The sequence below is a fragment of the Macrotis lagotis genome, chromosome 3 (assembly GCF_037893015.1).
Source record: "Macrotis lagotis isolate mMagLag1 chromosome 3, bilby.v1.9.chrom.fasta, whole genome shotgun sequence".
Classification (NCBI taxonomy): domain Eukaryota; kingdom Metazoa; phylum Chordata; class Mammalia; order Peramelemorphia; family Peramelidae; genus Macrotis; species Macrotis lagotis.
This window is the reverse complement of record NC_133660.1, coordinates 96,781,245-96,794,820: the sequence shown is the minus strand read 5'-3', so window position 1 is coordinate 96,794,820 and position 13,576 is coordinate 96,781,245. Positions and strand designations below refer to the sequence as shown.

The following is a 13,576-nucleotide window of genomic DNA, read 5'->3' as shown; positions in this document are numbered from 1 at the left end:
GGGCACTCAGCGAGCAGCTTGGCAATGGCAGCCCAGATCCAGGAACTGGAAGCAGGCTGAGCTGGTAAGCAGTAACCCCCCAGGCAACTGAGCCTTGAGTACTCAGCCTAGGTAGGGTAATGAAGAGAGACTTCCCAGGCCTGTCCTCTGTCCCTGGAACAGGACACTGGGGCTCTGATCACATTCAGATCCTGATCACAGTCTAGGCCCCCCCCATAGAACAGCAGGGCCCACCTCAGCCCCATGGCAGAAGGGTGCACTCATGGTCATTCACAGACCAGGAGAGAAGACAGAGATTCACACACTGAAATCCTTGTGGGAGGGTGTCCCAATAATACTCAAAAGCTCAGGAAGTACCCCAAGACCAGGCACAGGCTGAGGAAATGAGTAAACAGAGAAAAAAGAGAAACACCATTGAGAAATACATTGTCTATGATCCTAAGAAGGATCAAAATACTTAATCTGAAGATAAGCAAGTACAAGCTCCTGCATTTAAAGACTCCAAGAAAAATGGAAATTGGGCTCAGGCTATGACAAGAGCTCAAAAAAGATTTTGAAAATCCACTGAGAGAGATAGAAAAAAAATGGGAAAAGAAATGAGAGAGAGATGCAGGAAAAATATGAAAAATAAGTCATCAGCTTAGTCAAGGAGATCCAAAATAATGCTGAAGAAAATAACACGTTAAAAACCAGCATAGGTCAAATGGATAAAACAGATCAAAAAGTTATTGAGGAAAAGAATGCTTTAAAAAGCAGAGTTGGCCAGATGGAAAAGGAGATAAGAAAGATCTCTGAGGAAACGAATCCTTCAGATGTAGAATGGGACTGAGGGAAGTTTCTGACTTTATGAGAAATCAAGATACAATACTTCAAAACCAAAAGAATGAAAAATTAGAAGAAAATATGAAACATCTCATTGCAAAAAACTGATCTGGAAAACAGATTCCAGAAAGATTATTTAAAAATTATTGGGATACCTGAAAGTCATAATAAGGAAAACAGCCTTGACATCATTTTTATTACCCTGATATCCTACAAGCAGAGGGCAAAATAGAAATTGAGAGAATTCATCAATCTCCCCCAGAAAGAGGTCCAAATAAAACCCCCAGGAATATTATAGCCAAATTCCAGAACTCCTATGTCAAAGACAAAATATTGCAAACAGCCAGAAGGACACAATTCAAATATCATGGAGCTGCAGTCAGGATCACACAGGACTTAGCAGACACTACATTAAAAGCTCGTAGGGCTTGGAATATAATATTCCAGAAGGCAAAAGAGCTTGGAATGCAACTGAGAATCAACTACCCAGCAAAACTCACTGTCTTCTTCTAGGGAAAAAGATGGACTTTCAGTGAACCAGGGAAATTTTAAATGTTCCTGTTGAAATGGTCAGAGCTGAACAGAAAATTTGATCTTCAAATACAGGACTCAGGTGAAGCATAGAGAGTGGAGGAGAAGGCTAAAATATGAGGGAATTAATGATGATGAACTGCATGTATTCCTGCATAGAAAAATGATACTGATAATACTCATATGAAACCTCTCATTAAATAGAGCAGGTAGAAGGAGCTTTTATAGATGAAGCACAGGAGAAAGCTGAATTTAAAAATATAATATATGTAAAAATGGAGTCAATGGCTAAAAGGGAAATGTAATGGGAGTAATAGAAAGGAGAGGTGGAATAGGTTAAGATATTTCATATAATAAGATTTCTTATTACAATGAGCTATTGCAATGATATGGAAGGGGGAACGAGAGAACCTTCCCTCTCATCAGAGGTGGCTCTGAGAGGAAACAGCATATATAGTCAATGGGGTATAGACATCTAGAGTAAGAAGAATAGAAGGGGGACGGGGGAAGGGTGGGGATGATGGAAGAGAGAGTGGACCGTGGGGGAGAGTGGTCAGATATAACACATTTTCTTTTTTACTTCTTGTAAGGGGCTGGGGTCAGATGGCCTGCCCAGGACCACTGGACTGGGTGGTTGCTGGGCCTTAGGGTTGGTATGTGGGCATGGGACCTCTTGGCCCCAGGGCTGGTGATCTGTCTTCCACACCACTCAGCTACTCTACAGCACATTTGAGAAGAGGGATGGAGTGGAAGGAGAGAGAGAATATAGTATATGGTAGTGGGAAAGTAAGAATGGAGGGAGTTGCAATCAGCAATGGCAGCAGTGGAAAAATATGGAAGTAGTTTTTGTGATGGACTTATCCTAAAGAATATGATCCACCTGCAACGGAGCTAGAGGTGTTGGAACACAGACTGAAGCACATTTTATTATTATTATTATTATTATTATTATTATTATTATTATTATTATTATTAATCATTATTATTTGTAGGGGGTATTTGCAGGGCAAATGGTGTTGGGTGGCTTGCCTGGGGCCGCACAGCTGGGTGATTATTGGGTGTCTGGGGCCATGTTTGGACCCGGGTGCTCTTGGCTCCAGGGCTGGTGCTCTGTCTGCTGCACCATCTGGCTGCCACTACTACTACTACTACTACTACTACTACTACTACTACTACTACTATTATATTTTATTTTGTTTTGATTTTTTTGTTTTTTGCAGGGTAATGGGGTTGGGGTAGCGTGCCCAGGGTCACACAGCTGGGTGATTGTTGGGTGTCTGGGGCCAGATTTAGGCTCAAGTGTTCTTGGCTCCAGAGCTGGTGCTGCCTCCATTGCGCCACCTGGCTGCCATTATTATTATTATTTTAATTTTTTTCTCTTTCGTTTATTGCTCATGTGGGTCTATGTTTTTCTGGGGAGATGGGTTATTATGTTTACTCTTAAACAAGAATATTTTAGTAATGTATAAAAATCATTTGTATAAAAATAAGAATAAATAAATAAAAATTTTAAAAAAAGAAAATGAGAATTATAATAGAATCTGCTTCATTGGACTTTAAGGCCCATAGGAGATAAGTATCTATTGTACTTCGCAAACCTAAATGCATTATATAATTCTACCTATTAATATTATAATATTTCCTATTTTTTCTCATCTTACCTTTGGGTTTTAGTTATGCTGATCACGGGCAAATGTATGATATGGCTTATAGTTATTGGTTATGGCTTTATAGTTATTTTCTTTATGTTTATTTTGCATATATGTTTCCCTTGTTAGAATGTAAGCTGTTTGAGAAGTGATATTATATATAGATATGTAATATCTATATATAATATAAAATATATTTTATGTATATACATATATATGTTACTAGTACCTTGAACCATGTAATAGGTACTCAATAAATATTTGATGATTAGTAGGTTGATCCAGGGTAATAGAATTCTTTTTATATGTCCTCTTCCCTGGCTTGCAATAGCTATAAGTTTTCCTTTCAGATCACTCCCAGCATCTCTTGAAAAACCTGGAATACAAAAAAGGGAAATTATATCATTATTTGGCATTAAATGCTCCTTTTACTTTACCTTTCCCAGATTTCTCTTTTTATTATGGAATGAAAGACTTTTTCCTCAGTTAAAGGAATTTCAAGTATCTGGGTGGTGGGAGTAGTTATTTGTGAAGTTTGTTTTTGTTTTTGGTCTTTTTAAATGTCGAGAAACTTATTAGAAACCTTGAAATCGCCTGGAAAGACTATTGGCAAAAAAAAAAAAGATCAGCTCCTAGTTTTGTTTTTCTAGAGATAGGTCCAGGGACTTAAGTAAATATTACTTCTATCCATGTATTGTATTATTACTTCTATTAAGATGACAAGTTTTTTCTAATCATTTAATGAGATATGTATATTTACATGGAAACAAAAATAAAATGTTAAGATAATAGAATAAAGACAGTTAGCCCTCAGGGGAAAAAAAAACAATTTCTTTCTAGCATAGTTGAAATTGTGTTCTGCTGGCTCTGGGTTTCCAGAGCATCTTAAAACCAAGAAAAGCTGATTTTTGTGACTTTTCCTTGTCTCATACTCCCTCCTTGAAGTTGAAAATCTTCACTTGAAATTTTGCAGTGTTGGGTATTTTAATTACATTTTGTTATTTCCCCCTAAGCCATCATCTACCATATATTTCTTATATTTCATTCAGTATAATATCTATCTAATCACAGATTATTAAATTGATTAGACAGGAAGCCATAATGATGATGTTTAATTGAACACTAATCCCCCCCCATTTTTGTTTTGATATACTGAAAACTGAGAATGTTGGGAAGATGTGTTTACAAAAGGCTCAAATAATCTTCAGAAAGTCAACTTTTTTTGTATCTAAATCGCAAAAATTCTAATTCTTGATTTGTAAATGCTGGCTATATATCATTTTGCCATGAACAATTTCTGTGTGAAACTATTTTTGTAGGCTCAAATGTTTGATGTCTGTGTTAAGTTACTGTCAATATATATATATAAAGTGTTAAGGGCATGTAAATTTATTTTTAATAATATATTAGGACAAAGCCAAATATATTTAATTAGTTTTCCCATTAATGTTGGAAAACAAGTTATATAACTATGATTATATCAAATACACAATACACAAAAATGAATTTTTATTTACACACAGATATTTTGTTTTAAGGAATTGTTTTCCTGAAAAGCTGGCAAGATGGAACTTGTGCTAGACTTACTAATTTTGAGCTAAGAGGTATAAATTAAAGTGGTTTATGACACCAGGGATATTTTATCCATTTGTTGATATTATTCAGAGTAGTACTCCTCTCCCAAGTGATTTTTTTTTTTTTTTGCATTTAGAAGCACTGTTTCCTAATACTGTTTGGTGCTTTGCAAAGCCAACTTCTATTCCATGAGTCTTTCAAGAATACCTTCAGTGTAATTGTCTGATCATCCTCACAATGGTCCTATTTTGAAAGAAGGTGTAATAATGAATGAATACTTTTTTTGTAATATGCTTCAATTGGGTTCTTCAAGATTATATTTATAGGGTGACAAAAGAAACGGTTAAATTACTTAGTTCAACTGAATAATAAATTGAGGACAATGAATATATTTTCTAGAAATACGAAAAAATACTTCTTAGTTGTTTGAATTTTAAATTTCCAAAACAGTGTTAGTTATCATTAAAAAAGCAACCCAGTCACATGTGAACACACCTACACACAAATACATGTGTGAATACATGCATATACATGTATGCATATATGGATGTATGCATATATGGATATTTGCAGAGATACACAGATATACACACACATATTTTTGAGGGGGGAGGGAGAGAGAGAGAGAGAGAGAGAGAGATTGTGTCAAGAGACTGGTTAGCACATGAATTTTTTTTTTTGCCATGGCATGTGAGGTAGCATGTAGGTGAGGCTTAGGGTGATCTAAAGAATATGAGCCATGATGGGGAGGCCAGGTGGCGCAATGGATAGAGTACTGGCCCTGGAGTCATGAGTACCTGATTTCAAATCCGGCCTCAGACATTTAATAATTACCTAGCTATGTGGCCTTGGGCAAACCACTTGACCCCACTGCCTTGCAAAAACTAAAAAAAAAAAAGAATATGGGCCATGGAGTAAGGAGATTTGGATCTGATCTCACTGCTCTACCAGTGATTGATGACCGTTATCACCTTAGGATTATGGTTTTAGATCTGAAAAAGACCATAGAGATAAGAATATAGACTTGTATATATAGCTATAGATTTGGAAAAGCAACATGTATGGTAGATAGTATGTAAGACTATTATTCAGGAAGACTTTTGTTCAAATCCTCCTATCCTTTACTATCTTTCTGGCCCTTGGACAAGTCATTTAGTTTTACAGAGCCTCAGTTTCTATACATGTAAAATGGAGACAATAGTCTGTGTTACAAAGAGTAATTATGATTAACAAACGAAACACCATATGTCATGTGCTCTAAAATTTAAATGTGAATGCTAAATAAATGTACTATTTTGATGATTATTATGTCCTTATGTTCAATGACATTTAGATAGAAGCAGTCTCAAGACATAACCCTATCATGCAATTTTTCCTTTTATATTAAATATGCACTGTGCTGTTGTCCAGATGGATAAAATTTGCATTTCATAGTTGAATAAAAATTATTGGACGTAAGCTTATCCCTTGGTATAGTGAAACTGTTTTCAAGTCAACTCCATTAGCAGACAGGCAATAGGGAATATATGTATTGTTCCAAATGAATTTGCTTTTATTTTCTAGTTCTTTATATTTTGAAAACTATTTATTACATATAGTTTGGAGGGTCTCAAAATTTGACAAGATGACATGTATTAATTTTTTTTGTCTTCCTGACTTCAAATATGTTCTTATAAACTGACTAGTTGTGTGACCCTGAGAAAGTCACTTAACTGTTTGCCATCCCTTATTTTTTAAAATGAGCTGGAGAAAGGAAATTACAAATCACTCCAGTATCTTTACCAAGCAAACCCCAAAATGGGGTTGTGGAGAGCCTGACAAGATTGAACAATGACTTGTAGAAACACTAGATTAATTTGATCTACTGGCCATCATAGATTATATTGTAGACAATACATGTTATGAAGATATATGTATTAAAATTGTTAAGGATACTTTGAAGACTGTATTCTTAATACAGAGATTTGTTATATCTGTTAGTTTATGAAGGGTTTTGGGCATCTCAAATATAGTTCTATCCCTTGTCTTGTCTTACTAATTAAGATACTAAATTTTTGTATCCTAAAAGTGACAAGTTGTGCAGTTTCAATCATTTTCTTGTATAATTTGTATTATCTAGTCTGATTTGCTTAAGCATAATTAGTTTAGTAATTTTGGTGTCAATGTCTTGGTTCTGAATTGCTATCATCAATATTTCCATTTAAAGATCCACATGGCTCAGTAATGCTTTATATTTTTGACAAAATTATTTCTGTTGAGTTCATGTAAATGTTGCCCAGGTACTCTTGGATCTTAGCTATTGCTTCTTCTTCTTCCAGAGGTAGATTACATTAGAAAAATCCAGTGATCAATACTTTCAAACTTAATTATTTTTTAGCAATGTGTTATTGAAACTAAATAAATATCAACGTATACAACTTTGACATGCTTGTTATAAGTTCTAAGATTGATTATCAATCTTTTACTTATTAATATTACTATGATTCCTACAAAATCTTAGTTCACCTTAATTTTCCCTCATGTTTTCCCCATGAAGAGAGAAGAGAAGGAAAAAAAGGAGATTGAAGTCTATGGCCTTTATTATTAAATTGAACTGAACAAATTATGGCATGAAATGAGTCAAATGGTATATATATATATGTGTATGTGTGTATGTAAATAGATATGATGAGAATTGTATTTTCAGTAAGAATCTCAGTTAAATTCAGTTTACACTCAGCTCTCAGATGTCTGCTACTACTTTTATCTAGTCACTTGGGCAGGGGAAAGGGGTTTTCATGGGACCTCCCATTCTAGTACCAATCACTAAGAACTATTCCTATAGGCTGTTGTCTGGCTGTTCCTCATCTGTAAAATTGGCTGTTCTCTAAGGTTTTATCCTGATATCTAACTTCCCTCCTTTATGGTCTTCCCTGTTCCATGAGAGCTTATTTTCAGCCCAACTCATCTCTACTTTGACCTCAATAAGTATTCCTTCTAGCATTGAGTATCTTTTACAACTGATGTAATTTACTCCTAATTAATTTATTCAGTAAGAACTAAGTGTCCTAAGTGCAGGCTCTGGTGGAATATAAAAGTAAAACATCCCCCTTTCCTCAATATTTTCCATCATGTAGAGGAGCAACAGCAAATAAATCTTGTGTAAATACCCCTATGCCCATAGAAACTGAAAGGTTTTTCTTTACCAAAGGTCCTCTCTTTGTTCTTAGGCATTCAATCACTTTGGGTTCAGGTCTCTAACCACAGAAGGAGTGTAGGCTCCTGTTAACTCCCAGGCTTCAGTTAAGTGAAGTAACACTTACCCTAACATCATGAGAATAATTTTATTTAAAATTTTGGTGTAAGAGCATGTCTAGGATTGCCCCAAAAGAAAGCATTTTAAAGGTACACATTGTAGAATAAGAACAATAAAAATCCGAGACAGATACTTATTTCCTATTTATAGCCGTAATACTAAGCTCAGAATACTCACAAGCATGAATTATTTGAGGAAAACCAATTTGAAACTATTTTCTATAACAACTCCTAACTACTGTTACAGTCTCATAGGAAGTTGTCATAAAAGCAGTCTGTTAATTTATGTTTAGGCATTTTTCATTTCACCTGGACTTTATACAATTTAAACAACTCCTCATAAACCAGTGAATTTTCAGCCTTTCACTTGTTTGTGGACAAACTGATGTGTCAATGATGTCTGAAACCAGTCAGTTCCATTAATTGTATAAGAACCTTAAGACTTCTGAATTTCACAAGATGACATCCAAGACTAGAAATCTAAAGTCATTAACCTATATGCTAATGTTTATTAATTTTCTTGGAAATGAAACAGAAAACAGAAAAGTCAACCAGACACCCAGGTGCTAACTCACTTAGTTCAATGCTCCTGTAGTAGCCACATAGGCAAGGTCTTCTTGATGCCCAGTCTTTTCCTACTCATATTTAGAAAATTTAATTACATGGTGTCACCTGAGGTTAGGTCCCTTCTCTTATTAGGTAGTGGGAGGACCAAGAGACCCCAAAGATCTTTTCATTTCATACTAAACTTCAAGCAGGGAGTAGGCAGTTAGAGATTGATTTGAGAATCATATTTATCTCCTCCTCACATCTGCCATTATTCAATGGCCACCAGAGTCAATTAAAAGGAAAGCAGTTTAACATTCATACAACACTTATTAAATGTCTCTGGCTTTAGAATGGTTTCCATTAATTTATTCTTGACCACTAATTACATTTAAAGTTAACATAAGCTATCCTTAACTTATATGTTTTTAAACAGTGCTGTTACATTCATTATCTTGGTTTGTAAATTAATTTTTCACAATTAAAATTCATTTTAATTGAAAATATGTATGTATTTTTTTATTTCAAGCTGTCTTTTGGGGAGATATTGCCTTAGATGATGAAGACTTAAGAATTTTTCCAATTGATAGGACAATTGACCTTACACAGAACTCATTTGAAAAACTTGGACATATCACAGGTATGATTTTGTAGTACATGCTTTTTCATGTGTATTATTTTCTTTTCTTTTAAAAAATATTTACTATCAAATGGCTTAAAATTATCCTGTGAAACATTAATTTTAAAAACATTTATTTTTTATTTTTACTCAAGATACATAAACATATTGTGAAGTTTATCTTTTATACTTGACATTCACTTTGGATATGAATTTGGAAGTATAAATTATGCTGTCCAGTAATATTGACTTTTGCTAATGGGGAAAAAAAAGAAAGTATATATAAAATTTTCAGATGAACTCTCTGTTTTTTTAAAAAGACATTGCTTCTGTTAGAATTTGTTATCACTCAGTGAAATTGGATTAAAAATGCTAAAATCACTTGATATTGATTTTAAAATATCAGATCTCTACGATTTAATTGACTTTGATATATTTCCATTCCAAATTTTGTTTATTTTTGGTAAGTGATGCAGATAGAATATAAGGTTAGGAAAAATTATGAGTTATATTGGAGATCTATTTTAAATTAGCATCAGGTGTTGAATTTCCTTGACTTGCCTTGCTTTCTCTTTACCAATATATCCCCAACTCTTCCTTTTGTTGTTCTGTAATTATTCATTAGTAACTTGTTAAACAAAAATTATTCTAGATTTGAGAAATTCTATATCTGAAATGAATTTTCTCTTTGTTTCATTGACTTTCAATTTAGAAAAGAGTGAACTCACTACTTTTGTAAATTTGGATAGATGTTTCTAAAACATATAATGAAATATAAACGTCAAAATTATATCAATATCTACTCAGAGGTAGTGGCAAACAATGAAAGTGGTGGGGAAAGGAATAGAGCTATATTGAAGAAAAATAGAGGTAATTAAATTGAAAAAAATCATAAAATAAAATATTAAGATTTCTTTCAAAAGTATGGTAGAACTTTCCATCAGGTAGTACTTTTTAAATTTAATTGCTAGTACTAACGAGTTACTGTGTTTTCAGTTATGTACTATGAGAACAGTTAAAACTTGTATTTGTATTCTTGTCCTATCCAGGGACCAATGTTAATTTGTGCATTTTCTTATTTTTATATATATTTGCATTTTCTTTCTAATCTCATTTGTAAATAGACTTTGAGATAGAAATCATTTCAGAAACAAGGGCACCTTCCCTTTAGAAAAATAAGTAGAAAATTACAAATTAAAATTAGTCTGTTTAGGTTTAAATCATTAAAATTAAAATATGTACAGATTTGTCTCTTCTATAGATAGTTTTCACTCTACTTGAATTTCAGAGATTTAAAAGAATATGAAATAAAAATTTCTGAATTTATTCCTTTTACTGATAATTTTTTCCTCTATTTTTTGATTACTAAAATGTACATCCCTGTTGCCAAAAGGTCATTTACTAAATTTTTCTTTGCTGTTTAGCATCTATCTGGAATAATGGGCATTAGTAATTTAATTTATGAATTTTATTATCTATATCAAATTTTGAATATTTTCAACTAGAAAGTTGAACTCCACAGTTATGATAATTACTTTAAAAGATTTCTGACATTTATACTAAAATTTATGATCATATTTCTAATATTTTTTAAAAAGATATTCAACTGTCATTGATGAAATATTAGACCATCTTTTTGCTTGTTTACTGGTTAATATCCTGTTTATTTTTCTGCTCATTTTCAATTTTCCTAATCTATTACAGATGTAATTTTATAGTATGGCACTAATGAATAGCATATTGAGAAATAAACCCCCCCCACTCTGCATGGGAATAAATATATTTAAGTATTATCTAATTCTTTAAAATGTGAAGTACTAAAAATGTCAGAAAATTTTCTCTAGAGCTACAACTATGCACAAACATAATTCAAATAATTAACTACATAATTATTCATGAGCAAACCCACTCACTTACTTGCCTTATAAGGATCTACTTTATCACTCCTCCAAGTTAACCATGCAATGTATTTTTATTGGCAAAAGTCAATTAAAAAAAAAAAGTCTGACAGAAATATGTTGAAGAAAAAATTAAAAAAACCCCAAACAACAAGACAGCATACCTGTTTTGTTCTGTTTTATAACTCATGTTCTTTAACTGCTTTGTCCAGAGCTGACTTATATATCCCACAGACAGTATTTACTACAAGATTTACTATAATACTTAATAATACTTATTCCATGATCTATAGTGATTTAAAAAGTGTTTTTATTTTGATTATTGTGGTACAAGAAAAAAAGAAGTCAGAGTCAAGAATCATACCACTTAGGTTCAAGTTTTGAATCTATCACTTAATACCTTTGTGACCTTGTGCAAGTCAATTAGTCAGTAATTTTTTTTAAAGTGCTTTCTGTGTGCAAAAACCTGGGTTTATAAAAAGAGGCAAAAAAATTTCTGCCCTCAAAGAACTTATCATCTAATTCACTAGTGATCTAAGTCACTCAACTTTTCATTCTAAGTGTACTCTAGATCTCAATCTACAATCCTAAATTGTGCCCATGTTAGGTAAGATAATGAAGTGTAGGAGCTAGAGTGAGGGACTTTAATCAGGAAATCCAAGGTTCAAGTTCCTTCTCATTTTTGCTCCTCTAAAATGAACACAGCAAAGTTATCCTTGATGAGTCTTAAGTGACTCTAGAAATATAAATTATAGATCAATTGCTTACAATGTGCATTTGTGGAAGTAGAGTTATGCTCAATATGTTCCTCTGTCAAATTTATATTTTAAAAACGTATTTAGTGATTAAAAATAAGTAGGGTAAGAATTTTAAAAAAGAAGTCAAGATGGAGCAATTAGGTGTGAATCCAGGGAATCTGGATTCCAAACTGATACATTCTCAGCCTATTATATACTAGGATCCTTGACATTTTTAAGTCAGCCAGTCTTAAAAACTTCAGTTTAATCATTAGTAAGATAAAAAGCTTGAATTTGATATTCTCTTAAATTCTTTCCAGTTCAAAAAGTATATAGACTACAGTCTATCATCATGCATTTGGCTGCATCTTAAAGCATAATTATATTTCCATTTGAAATTATAGCCATCTAGCTTATTTCCCCCAATTACTTTATTATCAGAATTGTACAGGAATGCTTTAGAGTCAAATTAGATAGTTTAATATCTAAGAGATTTCAAAAAAAGTTCAATAATGGAACTTCTGAGACTTTGTAGTAAATGTAGTAAATGACCTAGTCAATCCCCCCTCCTTTTAATATTTTGAATTACATTTGTTTCTTTAGAGTTTGAAAATGTAGATCCTATTTTTCTGCATTTAGGACAGTAGAGCATGTCATCTGTCAGTACTTATTAGCACCAGATGTCAAGGCCACAGTGAAGAAAAATGTTTCAATGATGAGATGATGTGATTATTACAACTTATGTGAATAACAGGCTTGTTGACCTGCTTTCTGGAATTTTTAACTACTGTATCATTTTAAATTTCTTCTAAAGGTTCTAAATATATAGACATATCTATATATATACATACACATACTCAGATACATATAAACACATATGTACATACACACCACATATATTACATATATATTTATAGACCACATATATACATATTTACTAGTATACTAATTTTATAGGCTACATTAAAAGGACATAATGGTTTCTTTTGAGACATCTGTAGTTTTTCTAAAATTATGTTGCAGAGTGAATCTAACTTGAATATTTCTCTCTGTCTTATTTTTAAGGTGGCCTGGGAGACCATGGTGTGTCAAAGAAAAGAGGGGTTCTCTATCAGCTCATAGACAGGATAAGAAGATTTGGCTCGGGTATTTTGAATGTATAAAGCATCAGGCTGCTTTTCATGGTGTACAGTCAGCATTTTAAATATAGAAATCTTTTTTCTTAAAACAATTAATTTATATGATGCAATGTTCTTAAAGGAGGAGGTACCAGGTTGATATTTTACTTGCTTCTATTAACAGGCAGATCTTGTGACATAGAAATATTGAAATTTAGGGAAGCTAAAATTTGATTTAGTTTATTTTCTTCCTTCCATCATTAAAAATGTATTGTGTTCATTATGCTACTACTCATCATTATTAGTTTATTGTGCCTAATAAGCCTAATATGTTTTCATTATTAATTATTGTATCCAATAGGAAAATGTAAATTATGATTAATTTTGAAAGTGGGATGTCATATCTTATGGCACACTTATAAAGCAGATACAGAAAATGGCCATAAATCACTATTTAAAAGATCATAATAGATTAATCATTTGAGATACTTTTTATCATTTTAGTGTGTGCAGAAGTACAAAAAGTATTCCAAAGTAGAAAGACTAAATAGATCTAGTTAAATTTCTTGATTATGATGCCACTTTAATATTGAATAGCATTGGCATTTCCAGGAAGAAATAGATGATTTGTGTTATAAAATATCCACCTATCTTTTAGGGATTGCCAAATAATGTACTTTTTAGTGCACTACAAATTGAGTATTTAAAGCAATATGTGATTCTAAATTGTGGCATGATTACATTTCAGGTTTGTCCTAGTGAGGATTAGAGCAAGACATGGAGAGCC

General features: G+C 32.7%; 1 protein-coding gene across 2 annotated transcripts in view; it reads left to right on the top strand.

Moving 5' to 3' along the window:
* Positions 1 to 13,576, top strand: part of TLL1 (tolloid like 1) — a 292,559-nt gene that overhangs the window by 125,453 nt on the left and 153,530 nt on the right. For both annotated transcript variants that reach the window (XM_074229005.1, XM_074229006.1), the window contains exons 2-3: positions 8,947 to 9,057; positions 12,737 to 12,817. In XM_074229005.1, coding sequence (XP_074085106.1) covers positions 8,947 to 9,057; positions 12,737 to 12,817 — 192 coding nt within the window. The remainder of the gene's footprint in view (positions 1 to 8,946; positions 9,058 to 12,736; positions 12,818 to 13,576) is intronic.